Raw genomic sequence first — 25885 nt, forward strand, 5'->3', positions numbered from 1 at the left:
CAACCCACAGAAACCAAGTGCTTGGGTATTGTGCTATTTTGTCAGGATGAGACAGCATAAAAAGAAATTCTGACAACACCAACCTTGCATGCTACTTGGAGTTTCCATCTCATCTGCAAGAACTGTGGACACCATGATGGGCTGCTGGAGATGGGGAGCATACATGAAAGGAACTGGCTGGACCACAACAGGCTGTATAACTGGAAGTATCCCAGGGCTTCTCAGTCCATGGCGTGAAAGAGCAGCGGCCATTACAGGTGGGATTGTTATTGGCATAGAAAGAGGCTGTACTCCTGGAGGTGACGGTGTGAATTTACTGAGAGGTGAGCTGGGTGAGGACAGAGTCAATCCAGGTGAACTTCTCCTATGCACAGTCTGAAATTTTAGTGGGGAAGGAGAACTTCCAGTTGAAGGTGGTGAACTCCGTTTATTTACCGTAAGGTCTACTGGCTCCATCTGGATTCCATTTGATAGTCCTTCAGGGTTTGAGTAGAATTTATTGTGCAACATACTTGGTGTAGAATAAATGACGCCGTATTTGTTTGGCTTCATTTGGTCCATGTAATTGGATGGGTATGACTGTCAGAAGGAGTGGAAAAGAAATACAGAAAATCAAATAATAAATCAACCCATACACACAGTTACTGCTGAAAAAGAAAGGCGGCCAATAAAACTGAGGCAAAATGAAAAAGTTTCAAGAAAGCACTTTAATGTACTTTCTAAATAAAAGTGAGTTAAATAAAGCCTCAGATTCCACACAAAGGAAGTTATCCAAGTTCTGACTCACTAACTGTTTCAGAAGCAATGTAAAACAGATTATGAAAACAAATCTTCAAGGCTTATTCAACTACTTTCCTCCCTTTAAAATTGCTGTCACATATTAAGCTGTACATTTCTTAACTGACCCGGGAGATACATCTGCTGTGCCAAGCATGTAACTATATACTGAGAATCATCAATTCTGGCAAGAGGGGAGTTCAACTGGGCTTACAACTGCAAGTAATGGGTCCCAATCAACTGCTAAAGTAATTGAAAAACGATCATCACTAAAGCAAGAAATTAAGTATCCGAACCGTACAATCAATACAAAATACACAGCTGAACTATATAAGTAATGGGCAAGAAACTCAAAAGTGCAAAAGGTAAAATCTAAACCTTTCTAAACAATTTTTTGAGATATAAAGCAGCTAACTAGCCAGTCTATAGTTTTGGAAGATGAGTACAGGGATAAACTTCTGGTGTGTTGGAAGAATATTCCTGTTAGCGGTAGCTAGCAGCTCCCATTAAAATATAAACCCCAAAGCTAATCTTGACCACATTTTAGTAACAATTTTTACATATATATATATATGTATTATGTAAGTAACACACATATATATGGTGATTTTTGTAAACCACGAAGTATTAACATTCACTGCAGAGTGCAGTATCATTAAACAAATATCCAGATCGATACTGCATTTAAAAACTGTTGAAAACTAAGGTTGTTTACCAACAGCTATCTCACAGTGGAGACTGATGTGCTGTTCCAACACAGCAGAGAGACACAGAAAATGCAAAGCACACAAATTTTTAGTCCTGTTGTCAACCTTTTGAAATAAAGTGGTATCTTTGGATTTTAGGTAAGTAAACTAATATTAAGAAACTAATTAATTCGTTGGCACCAAAATATTTTGATGAGTGGGATTTGAAAAATGCTCAAAATGGTAGAAAGTAAACCAGATGAGAAATATAAAACTACTGTATTTTTATAAAATTATTTCCATAACATTTCAATTATTTTTCTTCCTGGGGTGAACACTTCTGTCAATGTATCTTCCTGGTTTCTTACCTCTGTCTTCCCTGTGAGGGAACACTTAGTTCATTTTAAATGTCAATGTTAATTGGAGGTATTTTTGCAAATTACACAAATGTAATTTTCTTCTTTTCAGTTACAGTTTGAAACACTGAGTTTAGAAAATATTACATCTTCCTCCCGCATTCATAGCACTGTGATAAAACAACAATGCTGAGTCACTCGGTTTATGGAACATTCAAATAAAGCAGCACACACAATGGTGATTAATCTTCAAACATTTAAATCTCTGAAAGCTATATATTTACTTTATGACTATTCTTACTAATTCCATCTACAGAAATATTCATCTTGATGGTAATTGGTTCATAGGAATTTTATGAAATGCCATTATTGCAAGAAGTGCTGTCTGTAGACTTGCCAGCACTGCTGAGCCAAGCAATGAAATTATTAGCATTCTAAGTGAAGTAGACCACTAAATATTGATATAACTTAGTATTTAACAGCATTTAGTGTCAATTAAATCTGATCAAATTATGGGCATAGCCCAAAAATCTAAATTTTAACAGGTAAGAACCATTAAATACCTCTGTTAAAACTCCTGTTACTGGTTTACAGTACAAAGTTCACCCAGCTTCAACAAGCTGTAAACATTCCACCATTAAGCATCAGTGCGTTTACAGTGCTGCAGACTTGTCAGGGATGATCACAATGTCATTGCCTATGAACTTTTCTTCCACTGCAAGAATGTTAAAAAGGAAAAAGCCTGTGCAATTTACATCTCTAGGAATTAATCTATTTAAGAACGAAGCATCTCTACCTGTAACCTTTCTATATAAAGTTATCCTCGTTCAACTCTTCAAAGGTGTGTGTCTGTGTTGAAAAAAATACCCCACTATTAAAATGTTGTACACTAAACTCTAAAGTAGAAATATTAAGTAACATATATTTAGATAAGCAAATAATACTTTCCACGAATTAGGAAGAAAATAATGATGTTTTTAAGAAGTGATTATTTTAGGAACTTGGTATTTTACCCCATATGCCTCACATTATCTTCCATAGAAGATTTTCATTGTTGTAATTAAGCCAGCACAGACTTAATATCAGCTGTTTTTTCTGTCAGTTTTTGAATAATTTTCCTAAACTTTTCTTTCTTCTGTGGTTTTAACTGCTACTCTATCTGAACTGCAGATGAAGTTGCCATAGAAAAATGTGGTGTGACAAATTATTATGTGTTTGGGGAAAAAAAAGAATGAAAAAGTTGAGAAGGATGCTAGGACAATGAAAAGGAGAGTATCTGCTGTGAATCAGACACTGGTGAAAAACAGTTTTGCTTCCCTACAAATGAAGTCTTGTGGAAACCCTGTTCATTTGGAGTAAGTCACACTCAGATCTATCCTGGCACTGCAGTTAAGCTTCCTGTATCTTTTAGCATAGCAGAGTTTCAGTTTCTAGCTCCCTGGGATACAGCAATTGCCATTAGGTTGATGTGAAACACTGCTTTCAAATTTGGTGTCTATTTTCCTTCCTTTGCCAGGGAAACAGACAGTACCCCTTGGGGAATATGGGATGGGAGAGTAAGGATGACTTCACAATCACTAAATAGGAAGCATTAACTACAGCAAAGAAACAAACAAAAAAAAGCCCAACTTTTACTTCTGTTTAGTTTTCTAAATGCCACCAAGTGCAGGAAGCAGGAGCATGGCTCACGGCTGACAAAGGCAGTCTTTTCTCACCTGTTCTACAGTTTATGCAACGTATTCTAGTGGAACAATGGAAAATTAGATATCATTGCTCTGTTTGCCTAAAATATTTAAGGTGATACATTTTCCTTGAATTTCTTCTGTGGGAATTAACAGCATATGCATGAGTTTGGTCTGACTTGGACTGAAAAAACCCCAACAAATTCCCACTTTCCTGTAACTTCTGCTTTCCTAGACATCCCTATGCAGAACAGTATGTCACGACAGCAGATCATTATAATGATGCGAGATTGTATTTCAACATATATCCCCTTACAGTCCCCATCTAGCTCTTTCTATGTTTGATATCATCACTTTCCCTCTTCAGGCCTTACCAAGCAATTAATTTCCCTTTCCTTGCTGTTTGTCCATAATAAAACCCGGAGTACTGAAGCTAAAAAGAAACTAGAAAATAAATCAAAGGAACTAATTTTGAGTCATATCCATGTGGCTCATCCAATTAAAACAAAAAAATCCCAAAGAAGAATCACCATGCTTTTCCTCTTGTCAATCTGTCAAGCATATAGACAGCCCAAACATTTCACGTGCACTCCTATCACCTCCAAAAAGACTGCAGCTTTCACAAGGAGACATTATCAAGCACCACTCTGAAATAATCTGCCAAATTCTGCTACACCAAACATCTTAAAAGCTACACAACTGTATGAATTTAACTTTAAAATTTAGCCTGCCTCTTGAAAAAACAGGTAAGAAATATTAAGTACTTCTGTTAAAACTCCTGTTATTGGTTTACAGTACAAAGTTCACCCAGCTTCAACAAACTGTAAACATTCCACCACTAAGCATCAGTGCGTTTACAGTGCTGCAGACTTGTCAGGGGTGATCACAATGTCATTGCCTATGAACTTTTCTTCCATTGCAAGAATGCTAAAAAGGAAAAGCCTGTGCAATTTACATCTCTGAGAATGCTTCTGGCCAACAAGTCTATTTTAAAGAACAAGCATCCATCGGTGTAACCTAATCCTAAGAATACCAGGTGGAAACTGGAGGAGTAACTGTCTGCATGCTCATATAGTTTATGCATTCTTTGATAGGGGATCAATTACCATTGTGATTGATTTTGGTGCACACCAGCCTGCAAAAGGGTAGAAATGCTGCTGGAGACTGGGACAACTGGTCTCCTGAGACTGTGAGAAGCTTCCAGGTAGATTCCCCCTTCCCAGGAGGGAGGCCAGCAGAGTATGCCCACAGCAAACACTGGAACACTCACTTTTGGATGGATGAGTAAAAATGCCAAGATTCAGTCACATACAAAGTTAAAACCCTGAAGTACTTCCACAGGTGCTTTGTTCCTTTGTAGTTGTGCATTCTTCAAGGCCAAAGACTGTAAACATTTCTAGCTGAACCTGCTTATAAATATATATTATAACCCTTTAGACCTGATTATATTATATGCTGTATTGGCAATATTTAGGTACTGTATTATCAATAAATCTAATCATAATGACCCACATAATCAGCATCATACTTCTTGTGCCTGACCAAGTCTTCTCTCTACTATTCTGCTACACAGATTAAAAACTCTTTATTCCAATTCAAACAAAAAAGCAACTTGTTTCACCAAATGCTAACTGGTATTTGTCCAAATGTTTAAAAAGTCCTCACAGCAAATAGGTAGTCTTTTAGGTAGGACTCAGATGACTTTGTCAGTGTCCATTAAGAACTATCATAATATATGTTCAATAATCCATTTCAATAAATGGCATGAGCTGTTGGTAGTGATGAAATAGTGTGGGTGCGAGCTTCAGTCACCTGAGAAGTATAGTTAATCCTTTCAGCCACACACCCTGAAACACAGTGGTGTCAAAACTACTAGTTTCCTTCTCCCCCTCCAACTACCATGATGTTTTAAAGAGAGACAGACTTTACACCTACAGTGTATGTTCAAATAGAAGAGTGAGTTATTCCTAAGGGGCTTAATTTAATTTGGCCTCTAACAATACTATCAGAATGAAAGATGCAATACAAATAATCCAGATTTTGGATTTTTGGGTTCTGTCAGCCTGTACTGCTATGCCTAGCACCTCACAACATCACACTAACATTTTCTCTCCCATTCCACCTCCTCAAAAGGTGGTCAAGAAAACTAACTTACTCAGTGGCTGCTATCCTATCCTATGTTCTCTTCATATCACAATATCTCCCCTTAGAGGTGTCTCCAGAGCAGTTTTGGTTGTGGAATCAGGGCTCCAAGGAAGCCACAAGACCAAGAAGAGCGGGAGAGCTCGAGGGCTTGGGGCTAAGCAGCCTATGTGTGTACAGAAGCTGAAACACATGTGCTCCTCAGCCTGAGGGAAAACAAAGTAGTCCCCAGTGAGGGAAACCTCACTCAGAAACCATACTTTCCTCTGGACTTTCTGCTTTTTCTTTTCTGCTTTTTTTTTCCCTTATGCAGTGGTGAAAAGAAAAACATACAGATGTGGTAAAATGCTCCAAGTAGTCTTTAACAGCTGGTCAGAGTGACTACACTTGCCTTACGAGAAGACTGCAGAGGTCCAACCATGGAAGGCACCGCATCACTAGGAGAAGGATATGGTACAGAATAACCAATATTTGGAACCCCAGTCTTGAAATGCACTTGCCTCAGAAATGCTCCCTTGTTCTTCCCACTGCAGTTTTTCCTTCATCTGCTGGTCTGGGAAAGACTGCTTGCTCCTCTCCTGGTGGAGGGACTGACTCTGCCCATCTGGCAGAAGCACACAACTGTTTGGGGCATTTGTGTGTCTTGTGCAGAACCTCAAACCATTGCAGAACCTTCTTTGGGAGATGAAGGCAGACGTGCACAAAAGGCGGCCCAAAAGACAGCAATGACACTTCTTTTGTAAAACCAGCCTATTTTCTGCTTTCAATGGACACCATTAGATAATCTTAGATTACAGCAGATAATCACCACTAATCTTAATATGGTTACACAATAACCATGATTAAAGTGACAGACAGGCTGGCCAACACAAAGGTTCCTTTTTGACCCAAATATTGGAATTAATCACACTCATACCTTCAGTGACAGTTAGTTTTCTATCATTACTCTCCAGCAAATAAACCCCAGGAAAGTCAAACTGTAATTTTAAAATGCATATAAACTTAGCTCCCAGAAGTGTTACTAATAGCACTGAAGAAATCTGACTGCTTACAGATGCATTTAAGTTTATGAAAATTACTCTTTATTTTAAATAAAACAGGAAGCAAACTTTCCATTGAAAGATGCCATTCAGAGCAAGTTTAATATACTCTGAGTTATGTACACTGACTTCACCCTTTTAATGGATCAGCCTTTCTAGGGGTGTGGTTTCATATTAATCTGTTATTGCAGGCTACTGCTGAAAGTGGAGGTCCTATTCTCTCATCCTCCCCCTCCCCTTGCTCTAATATTGAGCAGCTGCGCAGTATGAGTCAGATCAGATTCATGATCTAACAAAAAAATTAGTATTTTTGGTGGGTTAGCAATTCTGACCATTCAGTGAGCTGATCCAAAGGTTCCAAATCATTCTAGGACCACACAGTTCTTCAGTCACACAAAGGAGACACAAAGCTGGCAAGGAGAGAGCAAAGTCAAAACCTTTCCTTTCAGCAGCAGCCTGTATCATCACAACTGTCATTGTACTGCTCTCACCTACATGTTCCTGCTGCTGTGGCTTAGCAGACTCTTCTCTGAGATGACCCTATACTCTAAGTTCATGGAAAACTAACCCAATTTTAAAGAAGTGTCTTCCCCTTTTTCCCCACATTCCTTTTCCACTGCCCTAGTTCTCATTTGTTCACATGGTAAAGTAGTGCAACCAGTTTACCCAGCAAAAAGCCATTGGTGGGTTGGGTTTTTGCAGGATTAATTTTCTGCTGTTTAGAGCATGGGCACCTGTTACCACAACCAAGAGAAAAAGAGAAAAAGGCACAGCAAGAAGTTGTCCACCTAGTTCAAGGGTGTAACATTGAAACCACAAGCTACTGACACTTCCCCATGAAGCATGGCAACTTAATTTCAACCCACCTCCATCAGCAGCATGAGCTACAGAGATGATATTTACAAAGCAGTGGCTCAGGAATACTCAGACACTCTCTCCTCTGATAAGCAATGGGTCAGGTCATTTAAGGCAATAAATTAATAAAGTACAGAAAGTTTTCCTAGAATGTGAATCTGATTGCACTAAGAACAAAATATAGCTTCACATGCTTTCCTAAGCTAGTCCACAGCTTAATTACATCTCATTATGAATTTAAAGGAGGAAAAACTAAAAAGTCATCTTTAGGGCCAATGTATTTTAAAAGTCTTACCACTGAAACAGGCTCCATGGCTTCTTGCTTGATAGGGACTGGGTCAAACATTAGCATCTTTTTTATTCACCTGTTCTGATACCTCTGATGTTCTGTCCTGCTGGGGAAAGACAAGGTGTGAGAAAGCCACAGGAAACACCAGTATCAATTTTCTGAATTGTAGAGAACTTACTATTTTGTCAGATTAATGTGAATATTTATCCATCTCTAACATAGATTTTTTAATCTTCGACTGAATTTATTGCAATTTTTTTCCTTGTAAATTGCTATTCAAACAAAGGGGCATCTGCTCACTTTAATGCAAGTTAATTTGAATTTTTGTTGTGCATGTCAGGACACTAAGACCACAGAATTTTCACTTTCATTAGCTGTCAAATGTTTTAACACATCACAGTTTAGACCAGGCATTTCTCATCAGCATTAAAACCTCAGAATAATCTTGTTTATACAAGTGAACTGATTCTGGAGAGGATCTCTCTTTCCTAAGAATACTAACAGAAACACTCAATAGATATCGCATACAGTGACACTGATATCATTGCAAAAAAAAAAAAGATTTAAATTCAAAACTAACTTGGACTACATTCAACATGCTGCAATGACTTAACAGAAAAAATGAGTCAGTAATTATGACATAATAGATTTACTGAGAATTCAACAACTATTTGTGCTAACTGTGCAAAATAAAAGCACTTTAAAAAATCTGTTTGCATTCTGTGCAGCTTCAGGGCTTTTTTTTTTCAGTGTTAAACCTTACTTGTCCAATCTCTAAAAGCCTGAAATAAAAGTATTTAGTGTAAAGCATGTCATAACTATCATACTACACATTTGCCATGGTCACCTTGGAAAGATACTGTGAAGGAAAAGAGATACCTCTTCTGGGTAAAGCCATAAGGGTACACAGAGAAACTGCAGGGAAGCAAAGGGAAGTTGTTCGCAATGACATTTAGAAGGTGCCAAGCTGTTCACAAATCACTCGAGGTTATACATTATATGACTGATGTCAAAGGGGCAAGTTCTGACCGGACACCGTATATTTCACAGCCCTGCCTGGAAGTGGTACGACCTCTTTTAAGATGCGAGGACAGAAGTAAATGACACAAATTCAATTTGGCCAGTAGATGGCACTGGAAAGAAGCGAATACAGCCAGACTCCACCATCTGCAATTCACCCCACAGGACAGGCTGGAGGCTCACCAACAGGTTTGTAGCTGTGGCCGGCAAATTCTCCCAGAAATGTAAATGAACATTTTAAGATGCACCTGCTCAAATTAAAACAGTTCTAATAAGCCTGCACTAATGAGCAATCTTGCAGTTAACGTGTTTATAGATCAAAATTTGTTAAGAGCTTCCAGAGAAAGATGGCATGAGTTACAAGCCAACCATTAGTTATTCAGGTACATAAACAAAGTTTAAAGACTTTTGGAAATCTGTTACAACAGTGTGCATTTTGAATAATGGAAACAAGCAAGCAGCAGAAGTAAATTATAGTATCTTCATAATTCACTTAGAAAAGGTGAAGGCCTGACAAAAACAAATCACAAAACTAAAGTGAAACAAGTAACGCAGCTTAATGTAATTTCCAGTTTAAACATAGTATATAGTTTTCATTTGGGAGCAGTCGTGTAAGATGGCACTATTTGCTAAAAGTTGTGATAATTCCGTAAATACCATAAGTATGTTTGTGAGAAGGTTATTAATTATACTACTTTCTTTGGATGGTTATCTTTTACATAACCATTATCTAAGTTATCTTTTTCAGGTTTTCAACATTTCACATAGCTAGAACTAACATTTCAGAATACTGACTTCCCAGAAATATATCCACATATCTATGCATCATTCATATTCTCACACATTCATCCACATTGTGAAAACAGAAAAGTTGTACTTTTAGACATGAAAAATGTTTACAGTAAAATGTAGCCACTCAGAGCTCCTACATAAGAATTTGGAACTAATTCCTTTCAGGTTTCCAGAAACTTTTGATTTTTAGTTTGTATGTGCATAGATAAAGTGACACACCAATGTGTACTTTAGTGAAGGAATAAAGGAAGGAAGAAAGGAGAAAAGATAGGAAAGAAAGAAGAGGAAGGGGAGGAGAGGGGAGGGGAGGGGAGGGGAGGGGAGGGGAGGGGAGGGGAGGGGAGGGGAGGGGAGGGGAGGGGAAGGGAAGGGAAGTTTTGTTCTAAGTAACTGCAATGATGCTCATCCTTTCTGTAATTTTTTTAAACTGTATTTTCTTCAGTTTAAGAGTCACTCCTTCTCACCTTTTACTCCAAGAAAGTGTGTGAAGAGACACTTGATACACTTTTCACATGTCACGCTACACATTTCAGTGTTTCCTGAGATAGCCCTAAATTACTGTACAGGAATTAAGCTGACATAGACAACAGGAAGTGTACTACTCTGAACAGAAGTGAAAAGTAATTCTCAATCTTTCCCAAGTGCAGTCATCTAAGAACAGCAAAGGAAAACTTTACTTTTATGTAAGTTACTATCCTTCATCAGAGTACAGGAATCAATCAATCTTCATCACCTTACTCTTAAGCAGAAGGTTTCTTTTCCCCTTTTGATAGTGACTGGAAACCAATTTTCAAGAAAGGAATATTAATTAAGATGTAACACTTGGTCCTGTAGGATTGCTACAAAGTCAGTGTAAGTCAGCTTTGGATCTGGCATTTAAAATTTAGCTCAAAAGGATGTTTTTCTGAGGCTGCAAATAAACTCACCAAAACCTGCTCTTTGTATTTGAAAATAATGCTCCAAATTGAAAGCCTGGACCACACTCATGAGCAAATATGTGCATGTACACTCACACACGAATAAAGCATGGTACTTCCATTAAAAAGCAGATAGTTTTTCCCAGTATATTTGTAAAATCATGCCTACTAACTCAAAACTTTTCAGTCTTTCTCTCCTAAACATTTGAGAAGGGGGCAATAGGGAAGGTAAACAGTCTTGCCTGTTTCTATTACAGAGGAATGAAAAAACAGTTGGGTTCTACTTTACAGAGTGATTTCAGAATGTACTTGTTTGAAGGCCTGCAAATTGTTTAGTACTTACAAATAATTTCTGGAAAATCAAAATACCATCTCTCATTCTTGAGGTGCCCTGGAAAACCCGGTGAGGTGACAACAATATATTAACGTTAAATGTATTAAAAAATAAGAACCTTTGCCTTTCACTGTATTAGGTAAGCTATTTTGCATTAAAGGGTTTTCTCATGTGAGGTAAAAGAATTTAAAATGAATGTAATCTGAAACTAAATAATTAACTACAATCCAGTAAGCAAACATTCCACCCTCTCCTTTTTTTGCTCTCCCTCTTTTTTTCTGCTAACAAGCCACCCAGTTTTACTTTCTTGCCTCCTCCCATTCACTCCACCCTGTGGATCTCTGCCAAGTCAGTCCAACTTGTCCAAACAGGACACAGCTTTTGATAAGATTTTGCTCACACCCCGCACTTCAGAAAGACGAATGAAGCAACTGGGTTTTGCATGCAAATAAGGACAGGTGCAATGTAAAGTCCAGGCAAAGTCCCTCAGTATTCCCCTATCAGAAGTCCAGCGAAGACAGCAAGCCAGAAACACCACAAACTCTGCCCTTATGATCCAATATACAGCAAGGTATCCATTCCAGAAGGGAAATTCATTATTGTTAGAGCTCATCGCCTTGTCAGAATTAAAGACTTCTCAATATTAACTTCCTGAAAGGTGTATGGTTTATTGTTTCAGAGACATAATTAAGATTAAATGAAAGCTTAAAGGTACTTAAATGTGTATTCTGACAATAAGGGCTTGTATGGATTATTTACCCTGGATGAAATGTGCAAAGTGGTTAAAAAATGTCCTCAGACTACACATCTGCACTGCAGAGCAGTTGGAAAAGGGCAACCACAGTGCAGCTACTCCCAGCAGCTCTGCACATCTACCTTCAAGGTCCACCAACTCCGCAGGCCTGTTATGAAATGAAAGGGTGGGGTGGAGGGCCAGTTTTGACTGTGCACATCCAACAACAAAGGTTTATTCTAACATAAAGCCTGTGCTCTCAATAAATACCTGGAAAAGCAGTCAGTGACTGACTTTTGTTGCAGACAGGGGAGTGGTGACCATACATTCTGCCCCTCTTTACTCTGCCTGAGAACATATATAGGGTTTATTTCCTCAGTCTTTGTGCTGGAAGAAGCAAATGAATGCTGCCCCATGTACAGCAAGTCTTTGTCCTAGAAGCTTCAAGGTATGATTGTTATTGTCAGTATAATTACAGAATAATGTAATGGTATCTGCTAAATTAGCACTGCATGAGTGCCCTCTGCAAAGAACTGCAGCTCTTGCAGCACTGTCTGAATCCAGCAGCCAACATTAAGTCCCATTGCAAAAGCTCTTCAGTCCAAGCACTTTGGGACTCTTTGGGTTGCTCTGAATCTATGGCTTCTGCGAGCCTCAAGTCAAACTTCCTCTGATACAAGGGAGAAACAATAGTATCAGAAGATTCTCCACTGATGAAATCCAAAAGGGAAAGGAGGTTTTCCAAACCCAAGTGAGTAGTCTTCAATGGAACCTCTAAAGAGTTTGACAGAGAGGAACCAGTTTCTGAGACCAACATTCCCTGCAGAAGGTACAGAAACTGTTTTCCAGAGCTCATAACGTGTTTGCACTTTACTGTACCAGTTGCTCATCAAGACCTGAGTCAGCAAAAAAGTGTTTCTGAAGTTCCATTAACTTTAATGGGAAGTAAGCAAGTGCTTAACTGCACTTGACCCCAAAATAGCAGCAGGCAAAGAAGCTCTCCAGCTCAGCACAGCAGACTCGGCCAAATCAAGCAAGAGCAGTGGAAGGAACAAAGGTCTAGACACCGTGCTGTGGGAAGAGACCAGAGCAGCCAGACCATAAGGAACAGAGCAGAAGGAAAATCATTAAGAAGCAGCACACCAAGAAACTATTCTACTGATCAACAGCTTTCTGTGTTTATTTGCTGGATTTCCACTGGATAACAATAATAATTGTTGAAACAGTTAGAATATTTTGTAAAAGAAAACAGTACCTAGGCAAAAATTTTCTCCTTGAAGTTTTATTGATAGGTATTAAGAAAAAGAGCATTTCTACACAATTCTGGTATTTAGTATTTCAACTACTTTTGCTTCTTAGCAAAGACTTGAAAATCTTTTATCTTTATCCTTTCAGGACTGCAAGCAGGCTGAAAAACTTGTGTTTTGCACTTGTGCATCATAACTTTGTTGATGCCACCTTGTTTGACCTAGAACTTCTTTGACATAATCATTTATCACCTGTGTAGCAGACTAATCAGTATTTCCATTAAAATTCTGATAATACTATTGCAGGATCTTTGAAGCCATACGCCTGGAAATGGCTTTCTTGTACGCAAAAATCTTGGGAAAAAATATTTTCAAAGTGCTTGTTAAGAAAATATCTTTACCAAGGAAAAACCGAGCCCATGTAAACCTTGTTCAACCTTCAGCTCTATAATTACTGAACCTAAGAGGAGAAAGAAAAGCTCTTGAGGCACCTCCATTAGACAATATTCTCCCTTATCAGGGCAGACTGCTGTCTGGTTTCCTGTCTCAAGCTACTTCTTAGAAGGAGAAACAGTCTAGTAAGGATAGAAGATCAGACTTTTGAAAACAAGTGAAGTATGTGGAATGGTATGATAATCTTTCTGTTCCAAACTGAACTTCATTTTTTTTGTTGTGTTTTTCTTAAGAGATTAATTTTTAAGATAATTTAAAAGGAGAAAGAGTAAACCTTTTTATTATGAGGGAAAAATGACAGAAAATACTGTTCTCCTATGTGAAGGGTTCTGCTATTTCAGGAAATGTGAGAAAGAGATTAAACATTTTTTATAGCATGGGAAAGAAGAAAGAAAATCTAATCCTAGAGAAAGGATGTATACATTTATGAATAATAGCCTAAATGATTAATTTGAACATGGATCGGAATACAGGGCAAATGTTGATGAACTTCTATGTACCTATGGAAATGAAAAAAAAAAAACTACCAGGGAGAAGAGGTGGACAGTGTAGTGGATAGAAATGTTACAGTGATCAGAGCAGCTTACTCTTTAAAAGTGGAAACTCCGTCATGTCTTCATGGATCAAGTTAGTTTGTTGGTAACACACACGGACTGCATGACAGGCAGACCATGCGTTTGGTTGGAGGTTTTTTCCCTTCTGAGTTAGTTTACTATTTAAAACCTGTTGGAGCTTTGTCTTTCCATTTGGCTGATCTACACTTACACTTCCTTCCCCTGGGAGATATCACCTACGGCTACAAAACCCTCAAAGGAAGCTTTGGCATCAAGTGAATGCTTCATGGGAAAGAGTTAAATCTCTCCTAAAACCAGCTCTGCCAAACTTCATATTCTGGATTGGAAGCAACTAGCCTCAGAATGAAAACACAAAGATTTAATGCTGACAGCATAAGAGAACTCTAAAAGACCTCCTGTTAATGGTGTTAATTAATATTTAAAGGTTGGTTTACAAAAATTATTATAATTTTAACCTCAGTTCCCTATTTTATAGAACTTCTGGCTACATAAAGGTGTGAACCACAAAATTTACTGCATTTATTATACAGCAGTTTCCAATATTAAACACAGTTAAATGCCACTCTTTTCCTCTGTCTTTGGAAAAAAAAAAGATTAACTGTTTGAAATCTTGGGAAAATTAACAGTACAAGAATTAAAATATGTAATCGTGTTCTAACGGATAAACTCATCCACTGTGTTCTAAAACGAACAGAAAACCAACAAAACAAAAACAACTGAGAGCAACAAATTGAAATAATCAATAAACAACTTACCAAAACTGTGTAGTCAAATACTTCTTTTTATCTGGATTTCTGAACAGACAAAAAACAGTTTGCTGTAAGTATGTGCACATAATCCAATAAAAATTATTTTTTCACATATAATTAAGCTCTGAAAGAAGTTTAAAGTGTGTGTTTCAGATACTTCCTAAAGATACCTGCAATGATCTCACACAGCTAACCTGCAGCAACCAGAAAAGCAAGAGCAGGAGCTAAAAGACTACTTTAAAAATTATTGGGGGGAAGAGAGTAAAATGAAAAGGTGGAAGTATTTCTGTGTGTACAGAAGCCATACATATTCCAGCCCATAAGAGACAGAGAAGAATAAACACTCCATCTCGCATTTTCATCCAGGGCACACAGAGGTTAATGCAAGTCTTTCTCGATTTCAATGAACTTTGGCTTGGGTCCCTTAGCTCTTCTTCTGTCAGATCCAAAGCAATAGAAAGATTCGTGTTTTTCTCAATTTCCTCTCAATTTTCACTATATCTGCCTGCAACAGGGTGAGGGGGAAAGATAAATATAAAAACAGGAGTAAAACAATTACTGTTATGCCTACAGAAATGCAAAATGTGAGAGTACTTATTAATGCCAAAGATAAGTTAGACAGCGGTGCCTCATTTTCTTTATTACATCTGGAAGACAATGAATCTTTTAGTCTGTATAAGGAGAAAATACCTACTCCTTTTGAGATTTGGAAATACGAAGTGCTTATAGTGGGCCATTCAGGTTGAGTAACGGCCAAAGCCAAAACCCTCTCACAACTATGAGCCTACAGATGTGGACTTTTTTCTCACTTATACTCTTTATATATCAGTGCAACTCTGTGACTTTAATGGAGCTATTCCAGATCAGCTGATGAGCAAGCGAGAGCAGAAAACTGGCTCACAACTTTCTGGAGACTTGAGCTCAAGTTTTCAGTGAACAGAGTGAAGCCCTCCAGTTCACCCCCTTACTATACTGGAGTCGAGGGCGCGCATTAAAGGTTAACTTGGAAACCTCGTTATGACATAACACAGGCATCTTAAGCAATCCCGAGTGTGTAGAGACACGATAACTCATCGGGTGGGGATTGGGAGTTGAGGGGCAGTGACAAGGGGCCTGGACGAGGCTACCGAACTGCCAGAAAACAGCCTGAAACAGGAAAGAGCACCACATATGCCACTTGGAATGTGTGACGCAAACCCCAGCCTTGAAACAAAGAACAGGAAACAGCTCTGCTGGCTGCGCTGGGGAGAAAGCACAGAGAAACATTTAGGCGGCCCTCCCTGACCCTATATTCATGAGCAGCTGGAGTCTTTTAAAACAACAACAGTGGGTGGAGGTGTTTGTTCATTGGGTGTGAATAAAAACACTGTCCTTATGCAGGGGACCTGCCCTATTTACAAACAGGCTCCCTTAAAATGAGGGAGCAGGAGATTTTAAGACACCACAGGTCAGGAGGATTCACTGAAACCTTCCCTTAGACCAGTTGGTTTATTACTGTATTTACACAATGCCAGTAGCTAAACAGAGCTCCGGCTTCATGACATCAACGAGGCAGCACCCAGCCTGGCAGCAAGCACCTTCTTCGCAGGCAGAGCTGGGGGATGAGACCGTGACAGGAAGGATTTGTAAAGCTTGGGTCTGCTCCTGGACAGTGGCTCACTCACGCTCAATACTGTTCCATAGCTGAGGACCAACGTCACTCAGTACACCCAAGAATATTTTTCTAAGCCATCACATGCTTAGCCTTTCACATCCCTGTTTTCATACACACTCAAGACTTCATTTCAGAATTTGATTTCCCATGAATTTACTACTTTTATTTTTGATGCACCCAAATATACAGCTGAATAAATGAAATGAGCTGAAGCCGAGGAATAGCACAACTTGTCTAGATTTCATGCAGTAGAATAACTTCAACACTTGTTTTCCTTCAAAGCTGTGGTTTCAAGTACTCTCTCTTCTCTTAGGTACCTTGCATCAGTTATTTATATACCACGGGTGGGACCTCTAATATTATCAAATGTGAGAAAGTGTTACAGCAAATTACGTGGATGAGTACCACAGCAACACCAATGAGTGCTGTGGGGTTTCAAGGTTGGACTTTAATAACGAACACAGGGTAAAAATTGGCTAATACAGCATCTACACAGCAACGTGTGGGTGTAGGTTTTTTGCCAATAGTATCAGTTCCTTACTTCTTCATACTGAATAACTGGAAATATAGGTAATTTGGTGATTGTATAACATCTCTATTACTGCTGAATCTTCAACTCATCTCACTCACATTTACATCACTATTTATCTGAAAGCTTTTGCTTTTGGCTAAACAGGTGTTACCTCGGTCAAATGCTCACAGTACCTAAGGGCTCCCTTGCAGCTCTGCAAATTGGAGGAAATTTTGCTTGGATTCTCAGGGAAGGGATAGACCATTTAGCATTCTTTCCTGCCCCCACCCCTTGCCCTGACCCCTAGTCTCTCTTGTGATCTGTACCATAACTAAAACAAGGTGCATAGAGAAAAACCACAGGAATATTTGCCTGCTTGTGAAAAAAAAGCTAGTCAAGTCAGCTTCAGGTTTTTTATATTTTGATGCTAGACAATAACAATTTATTCTTAAAAATACAAGGTGAAAGCTAATTTGAAATAAGTATCTTCTGGGTCAGGTGGGATTATCAAATCCAGATGTAATTCCTTTCACACAAGTACCAGTTGCTCATGTGATTATCATGCCAGTGTCTCTTAAAAGTATTCGATGGAAAAGTCATTAGTCAGCAGCCATATAACTCTTTGTTTTCAATACAGGTAATGTATATTTATGAATATTAGTTTAAATGAAGTCTTCAGAGCTCTCCTATCAGACACCCAAATTCAGCTTTTCCCAACAATTAAACCTTCAGAGTTCAGTTCCACAACCAGTGACACCTCCTGAATTTTCAAAGGTGAGGAAGTGAATAAAACACAGCAGACAGTGCAGGTACAGTACCTGAACCAAAAGGGAAGTGCACAAAACAACTTTAATGTATTTCTGTATGTAACTCGGGAACGACCACTTGAGCTACTCTGAACTAGGTCTTTCTCCCAAGCTCCGGTTAAGGTGCTGTGATCTCCCAGCGCAGGCTCGCGTTGCTGAGCCTTCTTTTGCCAGGGCTCCCCTAGCTGTGCCAGGCACTCACCTCACAGCAGTCCAAAGCAAGTAACTCCTATTCCCCTTTCGGTTAAAGACAAATAAACAGAGATCCAGGGGAAAAAAAAAACAACAAACAAAAACTCACCAACAAATGGCATCTAGCAAAGGCAAGGTTATTTCTAACTCCACACTTCACTGCTGTGCTGTCCCACGTTTTACCTTCGCCTGCATGACGGCCAAGCGGTGCTAAGGTGACCTGACAATACGAGGGGCAGACTTTTGAGAACCGATTTCATCCTAGACTTCACCAGGAGTTAAACGGGGGATATGGCGCCTGCCGATCCGCTCCGCGCTACGGGTGGGACACGGCCCGGACGCGAGCTCCTGCCCTGCCATCTCGCCCGTCGCCCGCGGAACCGAGCGAACCCGCTGTACTTTCCACCTCGGTTTGGTCGGGCACTGTATCCCGCCCGGGATCCGATGGCACTTCAGTCTCTGCCCGAAGATGCGCCTGTCCGGCCCCGGCGAGAGGCCGGGGGCTGCGGCCGCGTTGGGAGGGAGAGCGGCCCCGAGGGGCGGGCGGCCCGCGGACCCTCCCGCCGAGGACAGGCGGGCGGGGAAGGGCGCCGGGGGAAGGCGCCCCCCCCGAGCGGCCCCGCCGGCCACACAGGTGCGCTGCTTGCCCGGCGGGCGCGGCGACAGGGCGGCCCTGCGCCCCCGGCTCCCGCCGGCCGCACAGCGAGTTTCCCAGGCGCCGCGGAGGGAGTCCCGCTCTGAGCCCCCGCGGCAAGTCCTGCTCCCCCTTCCCAGCAACTGCGGCCTGACGGAGACCCAGTTCCCGCCACCCCCGGGGCGGCTGTGGCTCCCGCGGCGTCACCTTGCCGCCTCGGGCTCCGCACTGCTCGCAGCGCCTGGAAACTTTCCTTGTCCGGCACCTCATCCCGCAGCCGGCACAGCCCGGCCCCCGCATTACCCCCGCCCTCACACTTACGCTCGGCGGGCGGTGCGGGGCGCGCCGCGATTCCGTCGGCTCCCGCAGCGCCGGGGGTCGCGGTAGGTGGCGGGGCTGGGGGCGCTCCCGTGGGACCGAGGCGCGAGGCCGGCGTGTCCCGCGTCCCCGCGGCTGAGGCGCCTCGGCGGTGTCTCCGGGTCTGTGTGCGAGGAGGAGCAGCCCGCTCCCGCCCTCCGCCCGCTCGCCTTCCCCCCGGGCTCCTGGCACCGGGCCGCGCTGTCACATGACGCCGGCGCCGCTCGCCCTGCCAGGCTCCCCGGGCCGGCGGGGTGAGTGGCGGTGGGAGGGTCACAGCAGGGAGCGCGGCCGGGCGGGTCCCCGCCCGCGGGGTGGAGGCTCCGCCGAGGGGCCGGGGCAAGTCACCGCTCACAAACAAGCGGGCACGCACTGACTACGCGCCCACCCTGCCTCCCGGGGACAGACAGCCTCTCACAGACACTTAATTATCCCCAGCAGCCTGGGGAGGAGAGGGGAGGGGAGGAGGGCCGCCCCACCGACAAACCTGCCCGTCCAGCTCCTCCTCCCCGCCCGTGTGTCAGGCAGAGGCGTGCACCTGGCAGCAGCCCTGCGGCAGGGCGCACCCCTCCCTGCTTCCCTCCCTCCGCGTCCACCCCGGCCGACCTGCGGCGGCAGCAAAACAACAGCAACACCCAGCGCCCGGGGGGAAGGAAGGGAGGTGCTCACGTTGGGCCGCTGCCGCCGAGCTGGCTTCGCCAGCGGGGGCTGGGAAAGGGCGCGGGGCGGCCGCTCCCCGGCCCTGCCGCCGCGGGCTGCCTGCGCCGCGCCCCGTCGCGCCGAGGGAGGTGGCGGGGCCGGGCGGGGCGAGGGCCGGAGCGCGGCAGGCGTGGGGCAGAGGTGTCGGCGCGGCTCCGCCCCGGCTTGGCGGCTCGCCCGCCGGGACCGCCGGCTGCTGAGGCCCGTGCCGGGGTGGCTTTTATGGCTGCGCTCAGCCCGTCGTGCCCCGGGTGCGCTCCCGCCGGAGGAAAGGGGCTGGCTGGGAGAGGCGCTGCCAGCTTCCCTCGACTCGGCCCCCGTCGCCAGAGGCGGCGATCCCCTCCCTCCCCCACCCGTGCCGCCCCTGCCTGCCCAGCCGTGCGTCTGGCACCCGCCCGGGGCAGGTGTGTGTGCGTGACCCAGCCCGCCCCTTCTCCGGGCTCCGCTCGCAGCGGGAGGGGCAGGAGTGGGGAGCGGCGCGGGGCCGCGCTGCACGGGGGGGGCCGCGCTGCGGGGCCGCTCCCGGCACGGGGGATGCGGGGTGCGGCGGGGCGCTGGCTGTTCCCCAGGACCGCGCTTGCTGCTCGAGACAGTTTTCAGCGGAGTGCACTGTACGCGCCCTCTATAAAATGGGAGGCACAGCCACAGATAACCGAGGGACTTCACTGGGAGCAATACTCTAAAAAAAAAAATTAAAAAAATTTAAAAAATGTATCCTGGCTGACTGTATCAATTCCACTGGTTAGGGAAAAGTGCTGCTGCCAGTCCACTGTAGTGTGCTTACAATGGTTATAGTGTGCCATATAAAATCATGTTCTCTCCTTACTGATGTATGGTACCTAACCATGAAACCAAGGAAGAGGCAAATGCTGTGCTTGGCAAGGCCCTGTCCGGTGCTAATTGCATGGACAGATGAAAAGCCAGCGATACTTCTTGTGGACGGACAGGTCATCCTGCAGGTCTCCATTTACATGCTTTGTTTCGTAGGTAAAGTCAGTGGAAGGGGCTGAGTATTTCTGGCTCTGCAGGACCAGTCTATGTATATAACTGTCTTAATAGGACCCTAATGTAACATACCTGTTTCTTTGTATGTTTGGGTTGAAATTTCTGTTCACTTTGGTTTTTACTGACCCAGTCAATAAGGCAGTAAAAGCAAAGCAAAGAAGGATGGGGGAAGTATTTTCAAACACACAGCTGTGCACACATGTTCAGTCTATGTCTTTATTCCTAGGATGTTTTAATAAATCCCCTGACTTAACTTGCTAGTCTGTATGGCTTTAAAAAAGCAAATTAAGACACCAATCTGAAGCCCTGAAGGGTATGACTCAGTGACATAACAATAAATTTTAGTATCTCCTGCTAAGTAATTACACCATATCATGTCACAACAAGGTATTGTTGAAATACTATCATGTAGCTCATATAGTGTCATTTTTTTTTATTATAAGCCTGTAAAATAAACAGAATGCTGTGTTACACGCATGGGCATAAAATACTTCATTAAGGCTGTGAAAAGGAGTTGCTGTAGTTTTCTTGCATGAACATGCTCAAGATAAAGTAGGTACGTCCCAGTTTGCGTTCTTTTATTCTGGGAATTAGCAGAGGTTAAACAGCTAACTGGAACCCTTAGGTCAGAGGCAGAACTGTTTTGATGTCAAATCATGAGAAATGCCAAAATATTTAGTAGTAGCCAGCATGCTGCTCCTGGTGAAGTCACTGGTTTTCTTGCTATTATCTAGCTCTGGCATCAGATGAACCTGTTTTAATCTGGTATAATTTTACTGTCTTCTTGTGAAGTGGCAGAGGAGAGGGAGGATTGAGAATGATGCTTTTGCACTGATTGTACACCTCTCAGCATTTTGTTGCCTTCCTGTGTTCTTTTTTGGCAAGTTCAAATTCTGACGGGAGTAGAATCTTACTGATTTTAGTGGAAATTGAAAAACCAGAAGGGAGAAGCTGGGAGAAGAGAGAGTCCTTGCCATCTGGTTAGCAGACCCAGCAGTTTTAACCAGGTCTGGAAGTGTTTCTAGATCAAAGGACTGGTTGATGGCAGCCCTTAACATCTTCCAGCACAACACCTCTTCCATCTCTGCTCTAACCATCATCCCCACAGAATGCTTCTGTCTCAAAATGGAAGGAAGAAAAATGGTACGTAAGTCCTTGGTATTGAAAAAAAAAAGGAATAATGCTGCTCGGGTGTCCTTTGGTTTGTAGCACCTGCCATGAGCCCTTGCAACAAGGTGCAGCATTTAACATGATGGGGCCTTGAGGATCCATAATCCCAAGCATTAGGAAGAGTGTTGGCACGTGCGACTTTCTGATATAAGCAGACAGGAGGTGTTATGTAGAGTGGGTTGAGGGGAACGTATGGATCTCTGGTGTGAACAAATCAGTATTAAAATGTTAAATGAAAGGGTATAATATGTTCAGATGTCTGTTAAAAGACCAAATCCAGCCATTTGTCAAAATGAACTCTTGCTACATTCAGCTAAATTGCCACTGTGATAAATGTGACTGTTCTGTCACATTTCTGACATATTCTGCTTCCCAAAAATCAGTTTAAAAAAATAAAAGAAATACTTAAGAATTCTGTGTACTTTTTCATTCCTTAATTCAACTTCAGGTTATGAGGTGAATTGGAAGTAGTTTGCTGGATCCAAGCAATACAATTGTTAAGCTGGCATTTCTTCCAAGTTGTTCTGTGTTATAAAATGTAATAGATGTATAGTCAGTGAGTGGTATTTATGCAGGGAAAATATCTACTGCAATCAGTATAAACTTACTGTGTTCTGCAGAGTTTCAGGTCAGATAGTCACCTCACACATCTAGTACTCACTGAACAGCTTCTGGAAGGAAGGAGTGAGAGGTCATCACATAGCCAGGAATATTCATTATTTTTGTTAAACACCGTTCACATTTTGGAAGAACCATAAATTTCACACTTAAAATGCTATTAATTTATTGCACCCCAAATGTTTAATCTCCACAGTATGGTGAGGATACATGCTCTAAGTCCAAGTTGTTAGAAATGTAGACGTTGAGGCAGTATGAATTTGAATAGAAGCTTAAATGACTTAAAAGCTTAGGTATGTTTGTGCTGCAGTCACAGACATACCTGAGCTGGTTTAAAACTAGTCAGCTGGGGAACTGGTAGCAATCTAGCTGTGGCAGTGTGGACCTTGTAGCTGTCTGGAAAACATGCCCAAAAAGCTAGGTAAATACTTGAGTGGTTAGGCTGGCCTGAGCTCAATGGCCAGACTACTACCAGTGCCCAAGACAGGTAATTTAAAGCTTGCCTGGCTGTGTGTACACAGTATTGCAGTCACATCACTTGTGACTATAGCATAGACATCTCCTGTGAATCCTGTGACTCAGCCTTGTCTTCTGGCAGATGGTTCCCATGCTGTTCTGGGAGTTTTGTGGCTAGTGTCAATTCAGTGGTCCATGGGAAAGGACTTCGAAGGTATTTAAAAGCTCTCAGCACAACATAAGATGCGCCTTCATTGCACTCAAACTTGCCATGTTGTAACGGTGGGCTCTCATCTTGTAGCCACTTGAGCACGTGAGCAACCTGTGAGTCAATCTGCATGTCTGCATAATTGGGACCTTCTTGTTTGCTTGGAGGAAGGGCAAGGCAAGGGTGAGTAGCCAGGCTTCCTGGCTCTGTCATCCAGGTGTGGACAAGAGGAAACCACTGGAGGAGCTTGGGCAGAACTGGTATTGAGGTGCATGGGGCCTAGGGCTGTGGCTACTGTATGAACCCCTCCCTGCCCCCCTCCTGCCCACACGTGGATGATGAGTCTTGCTGCCTGACCTGGCCCAGGTTCCTCCTCCTCCACCCTGTCCCTTCCTGTGGCCCTTGGACCAAGACAACTACTGTAGTTCCTCACCCCTGAAATGAATTCACATTTTGTGAAGAAACAAATTTGAAACACCACAAAACAAGGTTCTTTTGTGTTCACCGCCTCACACAAGGAAAGGATGGATGACTGCTCTTTCTAGTTAAAACCACCAAGTTACACATGACTGCTTTTAACAAAAATCAGCCCTCTGAAGGCCAGCCCTCAAGCCCACTGCAGCAATCAAAATTACAGAGAAAACATGTGGGGACTGGGATGTTGTGTGTGTTCAATTTCTTGTTATATGTTGATGTTTTTAAGAACAGGCATGATTTTGTTTCAGGTGCAATGACTACTGAAGGCTGCTGAGCTTGAATTTCATTATTTGAAGTGTAGGAAGATGGTTGAATTTAGTAGTGATGTCCAAGATGTAGTTGAGAGACACTTGAAGTTTTCATAGCAGAAAGAATAACAACAATTTTGGATGCAGGAGCAGATATGTATGTATGAAGATTGATGGGTTTGGAGACCAAATCTTCATCAAGCTTATGATGATGGATGATGTTATAATTGAGAATGATCTTGTCTAGGTGCCCTGTCTCTTAATACTGTTCTTGAGCTTTATTTCTCTAATGATGTTTTTCCTCAGTAGTGGGGCTGGAATCTCTCCTCAGAGTATATAACAGGAAACAGAAGATGATGTGGTTCTTCTCTCGTGCAAAAATATATGCAGTCAGTGGTTTGGTTATAAAAGGTCTGTTGCTTTTAGTCTATGTTCAGTGTTCCTTCCCAACAGAAAGCAATGGAAAACACATGGATAAGAAGTGAGTTACTCTGTTGACTTTTACTGTATAATGATTTGTTCTATGTTCCAATATATGCTCTGGAAGTCTTGAAATGATGGTGTATTGTGTTTGCATGGCCAGGTTTTGGTAGTGGGGGACTACAGAGGTGGCTTCTGTGAGAAGCTGCCAGAAGCTTCCCCCATGTCCAGCAGAGCCAATGCCAAATGGCTCCAGGACAGCCGTGCTGCTGGCCAAGCCTGGGCCAATTAGAAATGGCGGTAACGACTCTGTGATAACATATCTAAGAAGGAAGAAAGTTATTGTGCAGATGTAATTGCAGCCAGAGAAGAGTGGGGAAAGAATATGTGAAAGGAACAACTCTGCAGACACCCAGGTCAGTGCAGCAGGAGGAGCAGGAGGTGCTCCAGGCACTGGAGCTGAGATTCCCCTGCAGCCCGTGGTGCAGACCATGGTGAAGCAGCTGTGCCCCTGCAGCCCATGGAGGACCACGGGGATGCTGAGATCCACCTGCAGCCCGTGGAAGAGTCCCACACTGGAGCAGGTGGATGCCTGAGACAAGACTGTGACCCCCATAGGAGACTTGTCCTGGAGCAGGGTCCTGGCAGGGACCTGCAGACCCACGAAGAAAGGAGCCCATGCTGGGTCAGGTTTGCTGGTAGGACTTGCAGCCCCTTGGGGGACCCACGCTAGAACAGCCTGTCCTAGAAGGACTGCACCCCGTGGAAGAGTGACCTGTGTTGCAGCAGCCTGTGGAGAACTGTTGCCTGTGAGATGGACTCAACACTGGAGAACTGTCTCCTGTGGGAGGGAGCAGGGGAAGGACTGCTTTCCCTGAGCAGTTGCAGAAGCAACGTGTGATGAACTCGTAGTCCTCATTGCCTGTCTCTCTGCGCTGCTGGGAGAGGAGGTAGAGCTGGGAAGGAGGGAGGGGTAAGAGAATGTGTTTTTAAGGTCTTATGTTACTTCTCATTATCCTGCTCTGATTTTGTTAACAATAAATTCAGTTAACATCTAAAATTCAAGCCTGTTTTGCCCATGACAGTATTTGGTGAGTGGTCTCTCTCTGTCCTTAACTCATGAGCCCTGTGTGGTATTTTCTCTCCCTTGTCCAGCTGTGGAAGGGAACGATAGAGCAGCTTTGGTGGGTGCCTGGCCTCCAGCCAGGATCAACCCATGGTAGATGGGAAATTGAGGGAAGTAATTCTGCTCTTTGCTATTCTCAGAAAATCTTATAAGGCATCAGTTAGATAGAAAGTAGAATTGTTAACAGATCAAAGTTGACTTTGCTGTGCAAAAAGTAACTTAGATGTGTCTGTTTATGTCTACTAAGGGTCCATATCATGTAAAAGTCATTTGACTTTGCTCAGTTAAGCAGCTCAGTGGAGTAGTGCCAGGTTACTCCTAGGGGAAAACCAGGTCTTGGATCTTCCAGGAGATAGTTAAGGCTATCTAAGTGCAGTAGCCTATAGTTAAAGCTGCTAGACCTTCAGTTATTACTTATTTGCTTGACTGATGGGAAAATAATATAAATTTTAAGCTATTTTCTTGAGGAGGTTTTTTTGTTTAATTTAAGAATTTATTTCCCTGTTTCGTTGTGTTTTATTATGCATGGCTTTATATAACTTGAGTAGGAGACAGATTGATCTTTGGCAGTTTCATATATCCAGAGATCACAGGTTTTTATGTGTCCTGCAAGAATAGAGGAACAATTTTGGGTTTAATTTGGCTGATTGAGAGCTG

At 42.7% G+C, this 25885-nt stretch overlaps 1 protein-coding gene across 8 annotated transcripts in view; it reads right to left on the reverse strand.

Annotated features, from left to right (window-relative positions):
• Positions 1 to 19574, reverse strand: part of KLF3 (KLF transcription factor 3) — a 30155-nt gene extending 10581 nt beyond the window's left edge. Inside the window, exons 1-5 of one of the 8 annotated variants that reach the window (XM_082282363.1) lie at positions 18766 to 19030; positions 17920 to 18030; positions 14654 to 14692; positions 7834 to 7930; positions 84 to 579 (exon numbers count right to left, since the gene is read on the reverse strand). In XM_082282363.1, coding sequence (XP_082138489.1) covers positions 84 to 579; positions 7834 to 7890 — 553 coding nt within the window. In that variant the 5' untranslated portion in view covers positions 7891 to 7930; positions 14654 to 14692; positions 17920 to 18030; positions 18766 to 19030. Of the gene's footprint in view, positions 1 to 83; positions 580 to 7833; positions 7934 to 14653; positions 14693 to 17919; positions 18231 to 18765; positions 19031 to 19470 lie in introns of those variants that run through there. The other 7 variants (XM_082282365.1, XM_082282368.1, XM_082282364.1 and 4 more) reach the window with 7 other exon arrangements.
• Between the last annotated feature and the right edge of the window lie 6311 nt (positions 19575 to 25885).

Source organism: Coloeus monedula (assembly GCF_965178545.1).
Source record: "Coloeus monedula genome assembly, chromosome: 5".
Classification (NCBI taxonomy): domain Eukaryota; kingdom Metazoa; phylum Chordata; class Aves; order Passeriformes; family Corvidae; genus Coloeus; species Coloeus monedula.